At 31.6% G+C, this 23,410-nt stretch overlaps 1 protein-coding gene across 6 annotated transcripts in view; it reads left to right on the top strand.

The window, feature by feature from the left end:
* LOC118202617 (putative ATP-dependent RNA helicase DHX35) overlaps positions 1-23,410 on the top strand; it is a 109,298-nt gene that overhangs the window by 10,983 nt on the left and 74,905 nt on the right. Inside the window, exons 2-5 of one of the 6 annotated variants that reach the window (XM_085827546.1) lie at positions 3,863-3,987; positions 9,956-10,048; positions 10,154-10,231; positions 20,556-20,660. In XM_085827546.1, the coding sequence (XP_085683672.1) occupies positions 3,863-3,987; positions 9,956-10,048; positions 10,154-10,231; positions 20,556-20,660 (401 nt within the window). The remainder of the gene's footprint in view (positions 1-3,862; positions 3,988-9,955; positions 10,049-10,153; positions 10,232-20,555; positions 20,661-23,410) is intronic. The other 5 variants (XM_085827552.1, XM_085827563.1, XM_085827574.1 and 2 more) reach the window with 5 other exon arrangements.

Genomic DNA, 23,410 nt, shown 5'->3' with positions numbered 1-23,410 from the left:
TTTCACATCTCTTTTATGTAAATTTTTGAGATTATTCCTAAAATTTATTACCTTAGTCCTTTCTTCCCATCATGTTTTTACGTGTAACACATTTGTGTTGTTCAAGTAACCCACTTTCTTTTTTAAGAGATTTAGTTAAAATATTTCTTACTTTAGATTAGAGTGAATATGCAAAGTACATAAGGACTACCTTTGCGGAGAACTTTTTAAGAGAAACTTGCTCGTATTTATATTATTATAAGGGTACACTTTTAGCTTTTAGAAACTATTTATTTACAATCTTAGAATGTATAATCACAGAGAACTGCAATACCAGCATAGTTCTATTTTTTATATCTGTATCCAAAGTGTTGCCAATTACAAGTTACTAAATATTAAATGTTACCATTTACAAATTATTAAATATTACATCTTCCATTTTTTTTAAAGAGTTCAAAAGTTTTAACAGTCTAAAATCAGTCCAAATACCTGGCCGGCTTTCTAATTACTCTCCCACTTCTAGTTCTTAGCTCACCGTTCCTTGTTTCTGAGTTAGCAGAGTTTGGTAGTTGATCTTCTAAACTTTGCCCTTGAGAATATCTGGAATCATATCCTTTTACATCTGTTTTCTGTGTATTAACTCCTTGTTCTGTTCCTCTGATATTCTCTTCAACAGCTGAACTGTTTTCTCTAATATCTTTTCTATTTCTTCTCAATACTGATCCACCTAAGTATATATGATCTAGGCGTCTTATGCACTTCTTCTACAACTGCTGGTTTCCAGCGATCATCTTGATATACCCGAACACAATCTCCTTTATTTAGCGATGGTAATGTTTTTGTATGACGATCATAATATGACTTCTGTTTAGTTCTTTCTTGGTTGATTTTTTTCTTTTACATTTTTCACAACTTGAGGTTTAAGTAATTCTTCAGATGTAGGAAGAATCGTTCTTGTTCTTCTACTCATAAGTCGTTGAGCTGGTGATCCTAGCATCTCATTAGTTGGAATGTTCCTATGAGCTAACAATGATAAATAAGGATCAGCATGATTTGCTTGAGCTTTCTTTAACAATTTCTTCGCCGTTTGTACTGAAGGCTCTGCTAATCCGTTTGACTGTGGATGGTATGGACTGCTTGTTATATGTTTAAATTGGTATTTCTTTGCAAATTCTTTACTTGCAAACTGAGGTCCATTATCAGATATCACTATCAATGGTATACCGTATCTTGCAAAATGAGATTTCATGTAACATATTACTGTCTGACTTCGAGTATCCGGTAGTTTGGAGATTTAAAAAAAGTTGGAATAGTAATCTACAATTAATAAATATACATCTTTGTTAATCTCAAATAAATCTATCGCAACTTTATACCAAGGTAAATTGGGAATATCATAGGCTCTCTTATTTACATATAGAACGTATTCATTACATATAGAACATTAGTAGTATTCATTACATATAGAACATTTTGAAATTTTATCTTCTATCTGCTTGTTCATAAGTGGCCAAAACAAAACATCTCTAGCTCTTTTCTTACATTTTTCTATACCAAAATGACCCTCATGAATTAAATTTAACATTTCCTTTTGCATAGATAAAGGAATAATTACCCTTCCTCCTTTGAGAAATAAGTCATTTTCCATTGTCAACTCATCTCTGTAGTCCCAAAATACTTTGACTTGAGGTTCTACCTGATGTTTTCTTTCTGGCCAGCCTCTCAGAATATATTTCTTTAAGCACTGTAGTGTAGCATCACATTCACTTTCTTTCTTCATTTCATAAATTTTGTCATCAGATGCTGGAATCAGTGTACAAATTTCTGTATCTTCATCATTATCTTCTTCTGTTGTATTCAAACATGCTCTACTCAAAGTGTCTGCTATTTACTGCTAAAGTCTTTCCCCTTTTTGTATCGTACATCTAGATCATATTTTTGTAAATTTAACAGCATTCTTTGCAATCGCTGTGGAGCTTTAAAAAGAGGTTTCTTAGTTATGCTTTCTAAGCAAAGTGTTATAAATTAAATTCAGCTCTTGAAATGTTTTCTCTCTAGTATTATTACACACAATGAAATATCTGAGGATGTCAATGAAGTAAAAAGCATTTTGAAAAGAAGGTGGAGTTATTTCTTCATCCCCCACTAATTAAATATTTGGTACTGTTCTGTCATCAGGATTGGATCCAAAAATGTATGTACGTATGGATGGATGTGTTCATGTTCATGTATGCAATAAGATGACTTGGTGGAAAGTTGCAATGGATTGTCGTTGGAGAGCCTTAAATGCGTAGTTAGAAAGATGACTCTTGAAGACAAACGTGGCCACTGATTTAGAAATATAACTTTATTTCTTGATAATGTACATCATCACTGTGGGTGCACTGTGCATCCCACAATTTTATACAGCTTACATCTTCTTAAACAATGGACAAAATTAGAAAAGTGAACTCTGTGTGTGATGCAGCAAAAAGAAGCAGACAAGAGGAGAGATGGAGTTGCAATGCAGTTACCTTTTATACCATTTCAAATCACATGACAGGTTATGTTCAGATGTTGGGTTCAGCTTTCATCAATAAGAACTGCAGGGAGTTAGAAAAATTATTGCTTTGTTATTTTTAGAATGAAGATGGAAGTTAAGGGGCTATTATTAAATTATTATTTGAAAGATAGATATTTTATATTTTACATATCCTCCTCTTTAAGAAGAAAATGGTTTGGTAAGAGAAAAGCTTTTTTAGAGGAAAAGTGCTAAAGCATTAGCAAATGAAGAGAAATAATTTGAAAAATACAAATCCTGAAAGTTTGACCAAGATAATTATTTACATAATTGCAAAATATAAACTTTGATAATATTTTAGAGTCCTTTTAAAATTTTCATTTCAAAAGTCTTTGTGCTTTACACACATAGATTTTTTTTTTTTTTTTTAGAGAAGGTTTTGCACACAATATCACTATTGAAAAAATTCTGGACACGCATTACTTATTTCGAATAATCAAAAAAATTTCAAAGCATAACTACTTTTCAATATTATAACTTATATTTTAACATCATAAATTTTATAATAGCATTACTAAAATTATGGTTTTTACTGTTACTGTTACATTTCTAATTTTCTTATGTTACACAAAACTAGAAGACCCACACCTTTCTGTAATAGAAACATTTCCATCTGTTAGGCAAATCCACTTAAAACTGACTGTTGTACATCCATCAGTGGTTTAGGGCTGCTTTGGTAGTTGCTGATAATGGCCTCTGTTCCTTGTTTAATGCACTGCTCGATACATTCCATTTATATTAACGAGCCAGTTTCCCTTAGAAAGTCCTCCACGAAAGGCATCCCTCCCCTTAGGCAGATAGCCCTAGTGTGCTTTGCCATAATTAAATACGCCACTCCATTTATATTAAAAAAATTATAAAATATTATATTTATTTATATAAAGATATAGAATAAAAAGATCAGCATACAGCCAAGTAAATAACATAGAAATTTCTTTTCAAATAATTCCTTTTATAGCCTAAAAAAAACTAGAATGTTTTTTTGAAGAATGAGAGTCCTTAAAAACTAAACATGGTTAAAACGTATGGTCTGTTTTTTATTGTGCTGCCATCTAGTATAAATAAAGAAGGTTAAACTTAACCTGCAAACAGAACTTTTCCATTAAGTTTTTCTGTGTGTACAGAGGAAATTTTTTGGGTACACTGTGCCGGAAAGGGTTAATATTGTATTTTGCTTTAAGCAAAATTGTATGATTTTTAAAAATTAAAAATTCATTTCATCTTTTCATCAATATTCATAACTGCTGAAAAGTATATCCATAAATTCATATTTCTTATTTCATGATGCATAACAATTTTATATCGGTACAAATGTGTTTTTAGCTGATGCTATTTCTGAGGTATTTGAAGAAAGAAAAGACATAAATGAACTTGAACAACCAGTTGTGTATAATCCGGATTCTCTTCTGTCATTTGAACAACAAAGACAGAAACTTCCAATTTTTAAGGTAACTTTTTGATTGTAAATTTATTTGCCTTCAGTTTCTTGGCAAGATAATGAATTTAAAATAATCTTAAGGTAATTTATATTTTTTACTATGTAAATGAGAGAGAAAAATAATTTTTTCAATTGTTGAAATTTAGATTTAATGTCTTAACCCTCTGAACAGTGCAAGATTTAAGACCTATATTTAAACTGCCTTTATTAGCTAAATTTGTATAATTAGTTATTTAATCTCTAGTTTCATAAACTTCCATTTATTAAGATGACATTTATATTATTAAAGAAAGTAAGAAAGCAAAATATCTTAAATTATAAGATTTTATATATATATATATATATCTACCAAAAGACAAAAACTAATGATTGGATAAAGCCAATCATGCTGCTCGGAGGGTTAATTTAATATCGCACATAATTATGCATTTAAAACTATGTATTTCAATGCAATTATCAAAATTTAATTATATGTATTTGTTTATCATACTTTGAGTTTCTTCAAATTTATTTTGTATTATTATTAAATTATTTAATTTGTTCCTGTGAATGTGATTAAGCAATTGCTTTTATTATATTCACAATGTAAATGATTTTTAAAGAATTATTCTCTTTGTATAAGAAATGTGAGACTTTTCTGTTAATGAAACATCAATTAGGGCCAATTATGTACTTTGGCATGAAATCTAACTAAATAGCGATAAGCTTAATGATATGTAAAGTTTCAGTAATGTACTACAGTACAAAGTCTGAGATCCGGACTCATCAGGACTTCGGCGATTCCGGATTTTTCCGTATATTAGATCATCAATTTAAATTGAGTAAAATGCCATATAGAAATTATACAATTAAGAATATAAAATCATAATTTATGAAATAAAGAGCGTTTATGATCTAAAGGGTATCAAAATTTACAAAAAAAAAAAAAAAAAAAAAAAAGCTTAATATTTATTTGTTTACTTTATTAAACATTTCTTTCTATGTAAGTTGTTTAAGTTGCTTCATTTCTTGTGCTAATACTTTCTCTTTAATTCTATAAAAACACATAATTTCTTGTTCAGTTACAAAGTTGAAGTCTTGTAATTGCTGTGTCGAGAATTCTGACTAACTTGTCAATCAAATTTTTTTTTGTTTTCAATAACCTCTCTGTCATTTTCTTCACTGTCAGTAGTGATATTTTCTAGATCTAGAACCATACTACAGATTTCGCCGTTCGTTAACTGATTGATAATTGGGGCATTATCATCGTAATGAAAAAACTTCTGTTATATCATCTTCATTTACTACTGCTTCACCACATTTCTTTACAAAATCCATTACTGGAAAACTTCACCTTTATTTTGCAATATACGAAAACCTTCAAATTCGCAGCTATCATCTTCACTATGAAATATGGTAGCTGGCCGTAAATATGCCAAACATTTTTTTGAGTATTTGGAAGCATTAAATCGGTAGTATTTTAAAGTATTCCCATGATCTTGCGATGCTCCACACAGCAGATTTTATGCTAAAATATTCGAAAAATTCTTGAATAGTCTTGCCATTGTTCAAGAAATTTAACATGGATTTTAAAAATGCTACTTTATATTTGCATTTAAGCACTCTGTGACGAATTTAAAAGGCAAGAGGTAGCGTAAATAAAATTTATTTGGGTTCTAGGCTATATGGAAAAAAAAATAAATAAATAAATAAATAAAAAAAAAAAAAAATAAGTAAACTTATAAAATATTGTTTTCACAGTAGAGGGAGGGGAAATATATATCAACAACTTGATGGTGTGGATAAGGTTTCTGTTTAGAATTGATTCAGGATCACTAAGATTATGTTTGGAAAGAGTTCAAGATGTTTGGAATAGTTCTTGCACAGTTCTGTTTAGAATTAGTCCACTCTTTTGCCCGGTGGTTGCCAGTCTGAGCTGGTTATGAGGAGGATGCTCTCCTGTAAGGTAGCAACGAACCCGGCCGCTAAATCTCTTGGCAGAGATACTAATATCGCTCTATGCAGAGTGAAACAAAATTTGCTCATGGCTGAGCTGGAAAAAGAAAGAAGGTTTGTCTCTCTACTTGCTGTAACTCACTATCACTCGCTGTCCTGCTTTCTGGAACTGCATTCCATGTTTTTGTTCAAGTTATCCTGGGTGTGTCAGAAAAATTTCCAGGATCCTCATTTGTCTGTAATTTTTAGAAACGCCTCTTAATTGGCAAGAACACCTTAATTTAAAACTGGATATTATAAACTAGATTAAAAACTGGATATACAGCCTGGGAAAAACTCTGTGAGAACTTTCCGGTTCCAGCTGGGGAATCAAACCGGGTGGTCTGAGACAGTGCACCTATAAACTGATGAAAGAGAATGGAACAATGTCTCCCTTCGAACAACTATAAGAGGAACAAAAACTTGAGCTTGTTTTGTGACTGCTGGTTACTTCATCTTTCTGAGAATTCATTAAGAAATACTCTGTTCATGGAAACATTCGAGATAACCATTCTTTTTCTCAGAACTTCGTGACAGTCAGTAAAATAGCTTAAAACGTTTACAGCACTCAACTATTCTTATATCCATAGGCTGAATGACAGACGTACAATTTGGAGGAAAGAGAACAGTTGTCTGCGATTAGACTATTTCTGAGTCATCAGGGAAACCAACTGAATTCGAATGTTGCCAAGTGTCAGGTATAAAAGGATTTTCAAACCAATCATTCATTAATGCTTGTGTCATCCCTGCTCTTTTATTTGCACAATATATAACTGGAAAAGTTGTTACTCCTTTAAATGCTCAAAGTCGTGTATGTTTTCCAATTATGAAAAGTTTGCACTTGTGCGTTCCTGCAGCATTCACACATGCTAAAATTGTTAATCGTGCTTTGGAATCTTTGATACCAGTAGAAGCGTTTTCTGCAGAGGTTGCCAAGGTATTTCGTGGTACATATTACCAAAAAAGACCAGTTTCATCAGCATTGTAAATTTGTTCTGGAGATAATTGTTCACTAGTAATAAGTTCAATGAATTCATCTGCAAATAGTTCAGCAGCTTCAGTACCAGCTGAAGCCTCTTTACCTGGAATTTTTAATTGCTTTATACCATGGTGATTTTTAAATTTAATTAACCAACCTGTCGAATATGTGCATTCAGTTTTTAAGTTCATTTCTTCATGAAATATTTTAGCTTGAGCCATTAGCATTAGACCCATCATTGGCACTCCCTCGCTGCGACACTCTCTGCCCCATTAAATGATCACTTTGTCATGATCGTCACTTTTAGCATAACGAGCAATTTTTCTGTTATTCATTGTGAACTGGGTGTCAGAATCCAAGAAAAATTCAAAATGTTCCTTTTTCTTTTTTTGTATGTCATATACAGTTGACGTTCCAATGCCATACTCCTTGTATAAGTTTTATCCACTTTTTGCAGGAATTCAACTTTTTGTTTAATAGACATTGAAACATTCATTTGCTGTGTAGATCCTTTGGCAGCTCCAGAATTAGGAATTCTTTCGGCATAGTCAAAAGTTCAAGGTTTAATTTTTATAAAATTGCTGTAATAATAACAGTCGGCCAAAAATAATAAGCTGGATCAAATTAGGAGATTAAGGAGCAACACAGTCTGCTACATTAACTGTAATGCCTTAGAATCAGTGAAAATAATTTTAGTGTCTGTTATACATTATTGGCTATGCATCATAAGACTGGCGTCAAACGGTAAGTTAGCCAAGTTGTTTCGCTAAATTTTGTCTTGCTTCTATTGTGTACTGAATTAAGCCTGAATTGTATTAGTTATTTATTATACCTACATCTATTTCTTGCACATGCTTAAGACTAATCCGAGTTCTGAATAAATAAACTCCCACATATACTTGAGGAGGCTCTGTCTAGGGCCGGTGCTAGATACCCCCTGGTGGCAATATTTGTGGGTCCTAAATTCTGCTACAAAGCACCTTCCGAAGTTCTAAATTTTCACTGCCCCTAAACTTTGGATCAGAGCTTTCACTAAATTATAAAAAAATTGTCATCCCTTAATTTTGACGCTCTGTGCTTTCCAAATTCCAAAAATTTGGCCTTTCCTAAATTCTGTCTAAATTCTGTTGTCCGTTGCGGCTATATTCTGCTGCTGCTTCTGGGTTTATGTGAATAATACAGTCAAAAGTCGTTAATTCGGACACCCATAATCCGGAATGATCTATAATCCGGAACTCAAAGCTAAAATCTTTCTGCGCATGCGCCGCGTTGACGCATGCTCATAGGCGTTTTACGCGTGCGCGCAAGACAGTTACGACGGTGCATATGCGTCTGCGCAAGCGCAGAATATGTTTTCGCATGCGCGTTTAATGTATAACGGACGGTATAAGCTAAATTTATCTAATTATCTATTTCAGTTAATGTTGATGATTGCGTTGTTCCTTAATCTTCGAATTGGATCCGGCTTATTATTTTTTGCAGACTGTAAGAGCAATTTTATAAAAGTAAGCTTGAACTTTCGATTATGTCAAATAGAATTTCCGATACTGGAGCTCCCAAAGGATCTAGAAAACGAAAGTATGATTCGATGTCCATCAAACAAAAAACGAATTGCTACAAAAAATGGATAAAGGTATATCCTTTGTTTATCTAACCGTTCCGAAATCTGTTTATCAATTTCACGCTGCTCCGCGCGGGGGGGGGGGACGTCGCGGCGCGCAATGAACTGGAAGTTGATCTGTCACCACTATCGTTATCTTCAGGGCAGGTGTTTTTATTTTATTCGGCTTATAATTCCTTACTAAACGTAGTAAGTATTTAATCTCGATGTACTCCGTCTTTGATATGATTTAAATCAAATTGCTCGTCATTATAAATATCACGAATACAAATCAAATAGTATTCTGGTTGCAATTTTCTAATTTCGGCTATGCGTAAGGTACGCATGCGTGCGTTGAAAGAAATGTTTAATAAAGTAAACAAATAAATATTAAGCTTCTTTTTTTGTAAATTTTGATACCCTTTAGATCATAATTGCTCATTATTTTATAAATTACGATTTCATATTTTTAATTTTATAATTTCTGCATGCCATCTTACCAGATTTAAACTGATGATCTATAATCCGGAAAAATCGATAATCCGGAATAGCCGAAGTCCCGACGAGTCCGGATTAAAGACTTTTGACTGTATATGAGTTGTTCTTAATTCAAATAGCACTAAATGTAATCCTTTGGCCTGTGAGTTCCATTAACAAAATCTATTTTTAGCATATGAAAAGAAATTTTTGTTAAATTTTTCCTCTTCAACATTTCTTAGAGCATTTAACTTAAATCTGTTCTTATCGCCAAGCGTAATATTAGCGTAAAAGGTTGCCATACCCTTGTTATTCAATTACTAATATAAAAAAGTATTTAGGCATCAGTGCATGAGCCATTACTGAAGCTGTCATTTATTGCTAAACATCCAGTGGTGAAAGCAAATTATATTAAATAATGATTCGCCAGGTTGGCGTTAGGGATATAAAATACTAGTAGGTGTAAAATCAATGTTGTTTCCATGTAGAATGTTTCGTTTTGAGACGTATGCCAAACAGTCACTCACCTATGGAGCCAAATTATTAATCTCACATATTTATTCTTACATGATTGTTTCTTCAGTAACGAGGTATTTTATTTAGTTCCTAAGTGAAATTAAGAGTTGGGACTCTTCACATGTTTTATTATGGAAGGAAAAATCAATTATGCATGCATAAATCATACAAAAAAAGTTTGTGGCTTTAAGGTCCGGATTTTAGATCATTCCGTATATTGGATGTCACAATCTCGGACTTTGTGAGAATTACACAAATTTGGCATTATGCACATTAATTATTGCACAGCTATTCATGATAAGATATAAACAGACTATCACATTTGGTACACATTTGACAAAATGTGCATTGTTAACAGAAAACTATGAGAAATGTTGACTGCTATTAGCTTCAAAAATACTGGTTTTTTATACTCTTTTATTTTGAATTTAGTATAGAAATCATATTCTATACCTCTTGGAAAAGTATCAGACTGTCATTGTGCTAGGTGAAACAGGTTCCGGAAAGAGCACTCAAATTCCTCAAGTATGTTTCAAAATGGCTAGTTAATATTTTAAATATTTTTTTATGATTTATTTAGTTTACTGTTTACTAACTTTTTTTTTTTTTTTTTTTTTTTCCCCCGTTAAGTATCTCTTAGAAGCTGGCTGGGCTGAAAATAATTCAGTTATTGGAATTACTCAACCTAGACGTGTTGCTGCTACTATGGTAAGAAGAGTTACCATATATTTTCGAATATAAGGCAATCCATGTATAAGCTGAGAGTGCATTTTTCCTTCAAAAATTTACCCCACATTTAAAATCTGTATATAAGCTGAAATTTAAAAAAAAAAATCTTTTAACATTCAGACATATAAGCTGAGAGTGCAATTTTTCTTCAAAAATTTACCTCATGCTCAAAATCTGTATATAAGCCAAAATTAAAAGAAAATTCTTGTAAACATGCCGCATGAGGTGAAAATGTTGCCAGGCTGGTAAAATGAGTAGATTATTTTCCAATCAAATGACTGTAAAGTAAAATTCCAGATGTCAACGATGGTTTTAATTCTGATAACCTTATCTGAAGCATTTATTCCTTTCATCTGTGGTATCTATGTTGGTCTTATTTTCTGTGCCAATTAATTTTTTTTCTGAAAAATGTGACGGAAAGAGAAATTACAGTCAAAAGTCGTTAATTCGGACACCCATAATCCGGAATGATCTATAATCCGGACCTCAAAGCTACAAACTTTCTCCGCATGCGTCGCTTTGATGCATGCGCGTAAGACCTTTACGGCTGCGAATATCCGTGTGCGCGCGCGCAAAATACGTTTACGAATGTGCGTTTAATGTATAACGGACGGTATAAGCTAAGATAAAATTATCTAATTCAGTTAATGTTGCAGACTGCACTGTTCTTTAATCTTCAAATTGGATTCGGCTTATGTTTTTTTGCAGACTGTTACAGCAATTTTATAAAAGTAAGCTTGAACTTTCGATTATGTCAAATAGAATTTCTGATATATATTTACTAATACGTAAAGGATCTACAAAGCAAAAGTATGTTTCGAAGTCCGTTAAACAAAAAGTGGAATTGATGCAAAAAATGGATAAAGGCATATCCTTTGTTTATCTAAACTTTAACGTTTGTTTATCTAAACTTTGTTTATCTTTAATGCCCCGGCCGCAATGAATTGGAAGTTGATGTGTCAGCACTATCCTTATCTTCAGAGCAGATGTTTTTATTTTATTTGGCTTATAATTCCTTACTAAATGCAGTATTTCATCTCGATGTACTCCATCTTTGATATGATTTAAATCAAATTCCTCGTCATTATAATTCACTTCCTATAGAAGTGATGTCTGTTTATAGAATTAAAGAGAATGTATTACCACATAAAAAACGAAGCAACTTAAAACAACTTACATTGAAAGAAATGTTTAATAAAGTAAACAAATAAATATTAAGCTTTTTTTTTTTTTTTTTTTTTTTTTTTTTGGTAAATTTTGATACCCTTTAGATCATAATTGTTCTTTATTTCATAAATTATGGTTTCATATTTTTAATTTTATAATTTCTGCATGCCATCTTATCAGATTTAAACTGATGATCTATAATATGGAAAAATCGATAATCCGGAATCGCCGAAGTCCCGACGAGTCCGGATTAACGACTTTTGACTGTATATGGCAAATTTCTAATAACAGTTTGGCTGCTAGGCAATTTTTCTTAATGGTGAAACAAGTTCTATAGTGGAGAAAGTTGGGCAGACATTTTGCCAACAGAACTTTCATTTTGGTGATTACACAACAAATAAATATTATAAATAATTTCCAAAATAAAACAACTTATTTTTGTAAAACAAATAATTTGCTTCATTTAAAATAAATTTTGGTAAAAGTATATTTTAAAAGTACCCCTTTGCGATTTTTGGTGATACATGGATACCGAGTTTGTGCAATTCTTTGACTTATTTTGGCCTGCGTAGCGGCGATTTTTGGCACAAAAATTGGCGCTACTCAAGCCAAAAGAACAAGTCAAAAAATTGCACAAACTCGGTATCTATGTACACATCGACCTATTTTCACTTTAAAAAAAAAATCCCCGAATTGCACAAAAATGGCATTGTGCACTCCCTTGACTTTATCCATGTACACATTGACCTATTTTCACTTAAAAAAATTGGACAATTGCACAAACTATGCTTTACACACTCCCTTATTTTGTCCATGTACATATCGATATATTTTCACGTAAAAAGTCAAAGGAGCACCCAATTTTACAGTAGAAGCAAACAAAAAAATACATAATCTCAATAAACTAAATTTTAAACCAAACAATAAAATAACACAAAAAGGAAAAACCTGTTATGTATTTTAGCTCTACACAAAGCAAATATCTCCTTACTTTATTTAGAAATCCATTCGTCTTCAGTCTGTGGCACACAAAATTCCTTAACAGCATCCAAGAACTTCTTAAAATTATCTGAGCTACAATCCATATATCGGCATCACCACAGAAATTCACAAAAATAGGAGTCAAAAATATACTATGTAGTTCCGGATTATGGCTACTAAGTAAACCTTCATTTACACACCAGTCAATTAATGCACTTTTCCCCTTTCATTTAAATCATACAGAAACTTCAAATTAATCCTACTACATTCAGCCATTGTACCGTCTAAGCAATGAAACAAGCAATGTACTTCCTAAGCAACACACACCAAAAAAGCCCTTGCAAAACTTCCCATAATTCAAAATTTTCCAGAATAATGCAAACGATTACATAATTATAGGGTTTCCATAGTATTCAACTACTCAGGTTATCATTAATGATACAACAAATTGGCGATAAGCGAAACAACAGGTTGGCGATAAGTGAAACAATAACTTCACGATAAATGAAACAACAACTTCACGATAATACAAGGGGTACCTTTAAAGTCAACTCTAGCCTAAATTTTTTCGATAAAATTAAGAAATATAAAACTAAAGAAATTTTTAAAAAAAAAAAAAAAAGTGTGATATTTAGTGATTTAACACTTATGCTCAGCTGACAGAAAAATACCTAAGTTTTTTACTAGAATAGTGGACCTGTATATAAGCCGACCCAAGTAATTTAGTTTTAGAAAAAGTTCCAGAAAATCCTTGGCTAATACTTGAAAATACATGGTAATTTTATTAAGTATTAATGTAACAAAGCATGTTATATAACTATTTTAATAAGTTTTCAGTGAGCCTGCATTTATCCCCAATTTCATTATTGTTATGATTCATTTCCTCAGCTACTAATTAAAATTAACCATTCAAAAAGATATAGATCAAAGTTGAAATTTTTCTAAGATTAATTAAAATTTGTATTACTAAAATTCAATGTGTTTATACATATGTCATTAGTATTGTTAATAATTACCTTTCAGCTCAACTGTCAACTTCATAAAGGAATGTATTCCTATTGCTCTATTAAATTGCAGATGCTCCAAAATTTTGACAGTTCTGTGACAAAATTCAAATTATATCTTCATCATGATAAGTTGAAAATATGCTTATCCATCATGCATTCATAAGAAGTGTATTTAGTACAGTTGCTGCAAGGTGTTTTCACAGTTATTGTTTGTGCTTGGTGTAATACATAATTTAAGTTTTTATTTATTTATTTTTTGAAAATTTCCTTTAAATTTGTTTTCAGTGGGGGAAAAAAAGAGCATTCATTAGTGGATGAGTAAATTTTGAAGTCATACTAATAACTGTCACTTTAAACATGACACCAAGCAATGGAAAATAACAGGAAAGAAATGTAATGTATCACAGTGAATTATTTAAAACCAAAAAAATTTCACTAATTAGTACAACATTTTGTTTTGCGATGTTTGAATATTTTTGAAGAAATACTATACTAGTGTTTGTAAATAATTCAGATTTAAATTTAGATAAATCTTCTCAACTGAAAATTTCTTAAAGAATTAAAATATATGCATTAATTACTTTCTGAACTGTAGAAGGTTGGTGTTAAAAGAATTGAATTTGATTTTAATTTGTAACTACTATTAAGAATTCATGGTACATGAGTATATAATGCTCATGATTAACTAGTTGAGGAAGACTAGTCTTAAAGTTTAATCCATAGTGATCTGGTCCTTGAGCAGAAGTCAGTATGCATCTGGAATCGGGAAGAACCTTTAGTCAACAGTAAAAATTGTGGCATTTATGTTTGAACTTAAATTGCAGTACTTCTGTACTTCTCAGTTTATGAGATAAATCACAATTCTAGTTGGAGCATGCCGGAACCCTAAATAAAAGGGCTGCAGTACTTCTTTATGTAAGAGAAGCACAGTTTCGGCAGACAAATTTTGATTTAAAGATAAATGTACCTCTAAAATTGATTATAACTTCCTAATTCATGCACGTCTTTGTTTGAGAAAGAAACATTTTGATGTGGGTTAAGAATTTTTTGAAAGAAAATCCCCATCCACGTATCAAAGGCTTATTTTCCAGATAGTGCTATAAATTTATGAATGCGGGTAAAATGTTTTGTTCCTGAAAGTATTATCAGTGATTATTTTGGTCTTCCATGTCCAGTGCTAGTGACCTCTCACTGCAGAGCTTCTGCAGACTTGAACTCTTATAACGAAATATGGGGGACAAATATTGTCACTTATGCAGACCTTGCATTTGTTCGTATGTTGTTATCAGATCGGATTCAGGGGGAAATTTTTTTGTCTGGTCACATTCTTCTTGATAGCTAGAATTATATTGGCAGGGCATCACTGTCAGAAAGCGTTAGACTCTTCTCTATTTTTGAAGCTACAATTCTGCATTGAAATGTCTTTCCATACTCTCATATTGTTTCTAGCATTCTGTCTATTTTCATTAGTAGCGTTTTAATCGTTTTACTTTTTTCCACTGGTGTGCTGGAAAAAGAAGGCTCCCCCCCTTGAAATTGTATGTTGTACTGTGTATTTAGGGTCCAAATTTCTAAACTCAGCCAGGGGACAAGCTGAGCTAATTCCTTTGTTTTTGTTTGAAATTTAAGTCCAGTTGGAGTTCCAAATAAAACAAGGTTCGATATTTTTCTTTTATTTAAATATTTAAAATTAATTTAATAATTTATTAATTTTTATTTGTATCTTTATATTTATTAGCCCTGAAGGACTATCAATTTCGTTTTGGCATTTTGCGTTGAAAACGTTAAATGTCCATTTCACTTTTCAAATTGTTACCTTCAAATATTATTGCCCTGTGTTATATTTAAAGAGATTAAATAATGAAGAATCTGTACAAATGTATGTATGTTTCTTGCATTCTGATTAAACACCGGTACCTGGAGCCATCAAATTGTGAATGACGTAATCCTCCACCGAATATGGGCATCTGGAAGCCCAAATTTGGAATTTGGTTTATTATCAGTGTCATAAACATTTCTTTCAATGTAAGTTGTTTAAGTTGCTTCATTTTTATGTGATAATACTTTCTCTTTAATTCTATAAACAGATATAATTTCTTGTTCAGTTACAAAATTTACCTGTTCAAGTCCTATAATTGCTGTGTCCAGAATACCGACTAATTTGTCAATCGAAATTTTTTCATTTTCAATAACCTCTGTGTCACTTTTTTGGCTATCGGAAGCGAATTATAATGACGAGGAATTTGATTTAAATCATATCAATGACGGAGTACATTGAGATGAAATGCTACATTTAGTAAGGAATTATAAGCCAATTAAAATAAAAACATCTGCCCTGAAGATAAGGATAGTGCTGACAGATCAACTTCCAGTTCATTGCACGCTGCAACGTCCCCCCCCCCGGCAGAGCAGCGTGAAATTGATAAACAGATTTCGGAATGGTTAAATAAACAAAGGATATGCCTTTATCCATTTTTTGCAGCAATTCCACTTTTTGTTTAATGGACTTCGATACATACTTTCGCTTGGTAGATCCTTTACATATTAGTAAATATATATCGGAAATTCTATTTGACATAATCGAAAGTTCAAGCTTACTTTTATAAAATTGCTCTAACAGTCTGAAAAAAATAATAAGCCGGATCCAATTCGAAGATTAAGGAACAACGCAATCTGCAACATTAACTGAATTAGATAATTTTAGCCTAGCTTATACCGTCCGTTATACACTAAACGCGCAAGCGTAAACGTATTATGCTATTATGCACATGCGCACACGCATATTCGCAGCCGTAAACATATTAGTTTAAGTATATTAGTTTAGTAAAAGTTATTTTCTAATTTTATATTAAAAATAAAATTAGAAAATAACTTTTATAAGAACTATTGCATAAAAAACGTTTAAGAAACCCTGGTTAAAGATATACTCACTTTTTCAGAAGTAAGGTAAAATATTTTTACTATTAAAAATATTTTACCTTACTTCTGAAAAAGTGAGTATTTCTTAAACGTTTTTCATTCGTGACCGCTCTTTATCACTGAGAGTTTTTTCCCGACCCCAGGACCCCCATAATATTTACGAAAATTTTGTAGGCACACCATAAGCAGTGCGCAAATCCGACACACTTGTGAGTTAAACTGTCAATTTTTTCACTTGTACTGTAATATATACTATTGAAGTTTTAGGTCATTAACTTTAATTTCTAATTTTAAGACATAGAACAATGTGAAAATTTTAAATAAGTAGCAGACGAAATGACAACGTCACATGCAAAGCAAGTAAAATAAATGTCAGTGAAAACTTATTAGATATGTATATTAATTTGCTTTAATTTTAAGATAATAAATAGTGTTCAGCAATTTACCAAATATATATACCAATATATAATTGGTATATTTCGCTTCGCTTGCAGTGTTACTTTTTTATAACATGTTGTTGGTGGTGTTGTTGACTAATGCCCAATTGTCTGACCTATAGTTAGCCCAAGCCCACGAAATTCCTGGTGGCATGGAGTGTAAGATACGCCTGTCGTCGGCAGGTGACAGTGCAATTTAGCTCAGTTTTGCCCCCAATTTTAATGGGGGATGGTTCTTAGCATCTCTCACCCATCTTTCCCTACCACCAAATTTTTTTAAGGACATTCGCCTCGCATATTTGGAGTGTCCCCATGCCACACGGAAACTATACATTTACAAAGATCCATGTCTTCTCCGGGATTTGAACCCAGGCCTTTCGGCATGGCAGTCGGCAACGCTAACCACTAAACACGTTGGGCGCCTTTTTATAACATAAATGTATGTATAATTCTTCAATACATATGTTTGAGTGTGGGTTTTAACAAAGCACAAAATGTTTGCATATTTAAACAAAAGATAAAGTCTAATTTTTTTTTGTTTGTTTTTCATATTATTATGTTATTATGTCAATAATGCTTTATGTTAAATGTTAACCATAAGCAATGCCCCTGTACTATCATCAGTACATAAAGGCGCTCGCTAGACATTTGCTTGACGGCGCCGATTAGGCTTGGCACGGGCCTGCCTGTTTCATTCTTGCACTTCGTAAAAATGCTTTCTCTGATGTCTACTATTTTGTTAGGCCTTCTGATTTTAATGGAATTTCTGCTTAGAATGCTTCAGTACAGACTTGCTAAGGTGATTGCTCCAATCTATTATTCTTTTATCAGCTATATTCAGCTGACCATAATCATGTCCATTAATACACATCCTTTTTAATGGTAGGATCCGATAACTATGAAAATAATCCACTGCTTACTTTTCTGTAAAAGGTAGGTCCAAATTTTAGTAATTTTTTTCAAAATGCAAGAAAAAATTAAGTAATAACATCTAATTTATATTGTTATTCACATAAATAAAACATGAGTATAAAGTATCAATTGGAGTTATTTCAAACGAAATATTCTATGAATGTGTTGTTATATCATACCTTTCTATAATTATATAATTCTTATATCCACTATTGGCACTAAATTGCACTACTTTGTGACAGTTTAACAGTCGATAAGACAATAGGTTACGTACCAATTTTCATTTGATCCAGTCAAATTAATAAATGTGAATTAGAATCACTGATTAATGTTAATTTCAAATATCTCAGTTGTTATACAAGATATCCAGTAACTTTCACAATGTAAAAATAAAATTTATGAAAATGAAAATGTTTAGAAGTACCAGCTCACTCTGATTCATATATTTGTGCTTTTAGACACTGCTAAAAACTATGTAAATATAAATCTATTGAATTTCTCACTCAATATTCTTGTTGAAAAGAATGGGTCTACTAAACAATGTGTTATGCAATCTTTACTAGAAATTTCATTAGGCATCTAATAAAATGTTTGTCAATGGCAGTGTTTGACAATGTTTTAGCCATTGCTTCCAAACTTTTATGCAGAAAAGACAATTTAATACTAAAAAATGAAATTTGCGTAATATGTTTAATTTTAAACAGCAATAAAAGCATAGTTGTTGAACTTATATCAAAATTTTATACAATTTATACAGTCAAAAGTCGTTAATTCGGACACCCATAATTCGGAATGATCTATAATCCGGACCTCAAAGCTAAAAACTTTCTGCGTGTGCGCAAGCGCAGAATACGTTTTCGCGTGCGCGTTTTATGTATAACGGACGGTGTAAGCTAAAATTATCTAATTATCTATTTCAGTTAATGTTGATGATTGCGTTGTTCCTTAATTTTCGAATTGGATCCGGCTTATTATTTTTTGCAGACTGTAAGAGCAATACTATAAAAGTAAACTTGAACTTTCGATTATGTCAAATAGAATTTTTGATTCTGGAGCTCCCAAAGGATCGTACAAAACGAAAGTATGTTTCGATGTCCATCAAACAAAACGTTGAATTGCTGCAAAAAATGGATAAAGACGTGAAGAATGTGACAGAGAGGTTAGTGAAAACGAAAAAATTTCGATTGACAAGTTAGTCGGTATTCTCGGCACAGCAATTAACGGGACTTGAACAGCGGAACTTTGTAAGTGAACAAAAATTATGTCTGTTTATAGAATTAAAAAGAAAGTATTATCACATAAAATGAAGCAACTTAAACAACTTACATTGAAAGAAATGTTTAATAAAGTAAACAAATAAATATTAAGCTTTTTTTTTTTGTAAATTTTGATACCCTTTAGATCATAATTGTTCTTTATTTCATAAATTACGGTTTCATATTTTTAATTTTAGAATTTCTGCATGCCATCTTACGCGATTTAAACTGATGATCTATAATCCGGAAAAATCGATAATCCGGAATCGCCGAAGTCCCGACGAGTCCGGATTAACGACTTTTGACTGTATTATTTTATGATGTTGCCACACTGGTTACATCAGAAAGCATTGCAGACGAAAACATCATGGAGAAAACAATGCAAAGCGAAAACATCATGGTACAAAACATCATAGGAGAAAGCAAGCAAAGAAGAAACATTGCAGTTCTAAAACATCATGGTACAAAATATCGTCATAAAAAATAAAGCGGTTCAAAAACTTCGCAATTTAAAATCATCATCATCAATAATATCATGGTAAAGCATAAAGCACCTACGAATCATCATGTGACAACAACATTGAACACATGCATTTTTCAGGTTTTAAAAATTGTAAACGCATATTTGCATAAAGGTTTGGAACTGCAAAAAATGTTAGCAACACTTTAAAAATAAATGGAAATAAAACAAGATATAATTTTCACCAAAACAATATAAGATTAATAAATGTGAAAGAAAGCAATATGATAATTAACTAAGCAATTTTTATAGAATTAACCTCATGCAGTTATTTTTCTTCCTTTTATTAAACATTTTTAAACTGTATTTTTAATAAAACATTATGAGTAAAACTTTATAAAAAAAGATTAATTTATTAATGACCTTTATTAATTCACTATGTAAATTTAAAATTCTATTAAGATCTATAAGTTGCATTAATTTTCTACTCATTTTCAATTTTTAAATGCTTAAGTCTCCTTATTTTTTCAGAAAAAATTTATTAGTTCATTCAAAAATATAAAACATCAATGTAAAAATATCGCTCTTCCCCTTTTTGCATTCTCAATTTTGTAGGTACAAAAATGCATTTACAGCTTTTAAAACCTGAAAAATGCATGTTCGCATTGTTATCATCATTTGATGATTTGTAGGTACTTAATTTTTTACCATGATATTTTCGACAACAATGTTTCTAACAGTGAAGTTTTTTAACAGCTTTATTTTCGATGATGATATTTTGTACCGCCATGTTTAAGAACTGCAATGCTTTCTCTTTGCTTTCTTTTCTCCCACAATATTTTGTATCACAACGTTTTCATCTTGCATTGTTTTCTCTGCAATGTTTTTGGCAAACATCTGCCGCACTAATAGCATTATTTTGGTTGGCCATAATTTTCTCTGCAGTGTTTTTGGCAAACGTCTGCCACACTAATAGCATTATTTTTGTTAGCCATGATTTTTATTATGCAATAAATGATAGCTTTTTGTTATCATTGGTTACATCATCATTTATATGTAAACACTTTTCATGTTGAAAGAAAAATTCTTTTATTTTCATGTCCAACCTTTTTACTTTTTTTTTTTCCCCCACACAAAATGATACTGTTTTACTTTTTTTTCCAGTTAGCATCCAGAGTTGCAGATGAGAAGGGAGCTCTTCTTGGTCATTTAGTCGGATACAGCATACGATTTGAAGATTGTTTTGATCCCAAGCAAACAAAAATTAAGGTTCATATCAAGTAGAATGTGAAATATATTTTTAAAAATACTTTCTTATGGTCTCTGTTTTGGATATTTCTAATTTAATAATTGCAATGAAGGCGGGCTTGTAAAAGGCTTTTTATTTTTGTAGCAAAAGGAAATAAATAGTAATAAATCCCACTAAATTTCTTCACTGTAGTATTATAATTGGTTTAATATAGGAGATTTTTTCTGCAAAATCTTTCGAGTTCAGCTAACATGTATTTCATTAATATGCCCATTTTGAGCAATTAGCCATCAGATCCATGAGGGCTTTCTGAGCCTCTGTTTACTGCAGAAGCATATGGACTACAGGGAAAATAAAGAGTAGTTCATGATGGTTTTGGTGTTGATTAGTGAGCAGACCACTATGATTTCGATGTGAAAATGATATTTGCATTCCCGCTTGTGAAGATTGTCTGTGCTGCTTCGGGAATTACTAGAACTGTAACAATGGTCATATGAAAGAAAACGAGAAGAAAAGGAGTTGAATTATAAAAAAGTATGGGGAGATAATAAAAGATGCTACCTCACCAAAAATTTCATCTATAAAGTAATGAATGTATATGTAGGTTTATATATAAAGTAAGGAATTATAAATTTAATTCAGTGTTTCTTTAATTTTACCAGACTTTGGGAGTCAACTAAGTTTCCTGTTAAGTTATTTGAGCTTGCAAAAGTAGCAATATTTACAAAAACTTAACAGCAATCCACATTTAAATATATATGTATAAATAACATAAATAAAGCATAAAGTACGTGATTATAATTAATTTCAAAGGCAAATTGCAATGTAAAACTCTGTGTTGTGGCCTAAGTCTGTCAAAAGGAAATCCTTAAAGCATAGCAAATCCTGAGGGAAAGTTGCTTTTGATGACTAAAAATGTTTTGCTTTGTTTGTTTTGCCTCAAGTATAGAGATTTAGCAGTTAATTTTAACTTAATAGCTTTATTTTTGTGTGTTTGGAATCAATTATATACAGTCAAAAGTCGTTAATTCGGACACCCATAATTCGGAATGATCTATAATCCGGACCTCAAAGCTAAAAACTTTCTGCGCATGCGCCGCGTTGACACATGCGCATAGGCGTTTACGCGTGCGCGTGAGACCTCTTACGACTGCGCATTTGCGTGTGCGCAAGCGCAGAATACGTTTTCGCGTGCGCGTTTTATGTATAACGGACGGTGTAAGCTAAAATTATCTAATTATCTATTTCAGTTAATGTTGATGATTGCATTGTTCCTTAATTTTCGAATTGGATCCGGCTTATTATTTTTTGCAGACTGTAAGAGCAATACTATAAAAGTAAACTTGAACTTTCGATTATGTCAAATAGAATTTTTGATTCTGGAGCTCCCAAAGGATCGTACAAAACGAAAGTATGTTTCGATGTCCATCAAACAAAACGTTGAATTGCTGCAAAAAATGGATAAAGACGTGAAGAATGTGACAGAGAGGTTAGTGAAAACGAAAAAATTTCGATTGACAAGTTAGTCAGTATTCTCGGCACAGCAATTAACGGGACTTGAACAGCGGAACTTTGTAAGTGAACAAAAAATTATGTCTGTTTATAGAATTAAAAAGAAAGTATTATCACATAAAATGAAGCAACTTAAACAACTTACATTGAAAGAAATGTTTAATAAAGTAAACAAATAAATATTAAGCTTTTTTTTTTGTAAATTTTGATACCCTTTAGATCATAATTGTTCTTTATTTCATAAATTACGGTTTCATATTTTTAATTTTAGAATTTCTGCATGCCATCTTACGCGATTTAAACTGATGATCTATAATCCGGAAAAATCGATAATCCGGAATCGCCGAAGTCCCGACGAGTCCGGATTAACGACTTTTGACTGTATTTTCTTCCTGCATCGGTTTTAAGTTCAAGTAAATGCAGATTGAGAAACTAAAAGTGCATTTCCAATGAAATATTGAAATAACACAGTATGCAAATAACTATAGATATTTTTACTCATTTCGAAATATGTAGCATAAAAAAGTAACATCCAAATCTAATAGGAAATTAAAGATGTTCAGTTTAACTATATTTGGTAATGCAGGGCTGTTTTGAAAAATTTACAAAAATTTAAAATTTTATCAGATTATCTGTGAAATATAAGCTTTTTTTTAAAGTATTACACATTTTTAAATGATTCATGCATAATTTCAAAAAAAAAAAAAAAAAAAACTCAGAATTTATGATTAAAGAGGTCACTTTTAGAGGTGATTGCAGTGAAAGGTTACTGTAGCTATTTGCTAATATAGAGCCCTGTTCACATGTGATGCTCTTTCACACAGCTACCGTTTGTATTAGGGAGAAATGGGGATATGAAACAGTTTCATTCTCAGGACCAGTTCAGATGTATATCTTCTTCCATCCCTTAACCCTTTGAGCGGCGGTATGTAAAATAATTTAAATTGTGGTAAAATTTTGAATGAATTGTATCTTATAGACCCTTAGGACACAAAATTGAGACTTCAAAAAGATCTAGAGTGAAATCCTGAATTTTGAGAGCTGGTATACATTTTATACCGGTGCTCCTGTACGACATTTTTTCCCAGGTAGCTGCCAATTGTTAATTTTTGTTTTCTTCATCTATTTCTGCAAACTTTTGATGTGCATCTATACAGATGGGTGCTTGAGTACAGTGTTGTAAGTCTGAAGGCATTAAATGTTTAAAATTTCACTAGAAATTTAAAATTAGAAAATAAATTTTATGTTTTTCGCACTT

The sequence above is a fragment of the Stegodyphus dumicola genome, chromosome 1, assembly GCF_044657685.1.
Source record: "Stegodyphus dumicola isolate Sdum_Otavi_A_Nest chromosome 1, ASM4465768v1".
Lineage (NCBI taxonomy): Eukaryota > Metazoa > Arthropoda > Arachnida > Araneae > Eresidae > Stegodyphus > Stegodyphus dumicola.
The sequence above is the reverse complement of the archived record's forward strand: the minus strand, read 5'-3'. Positions and strand labels throughout refer to the sequence as shown.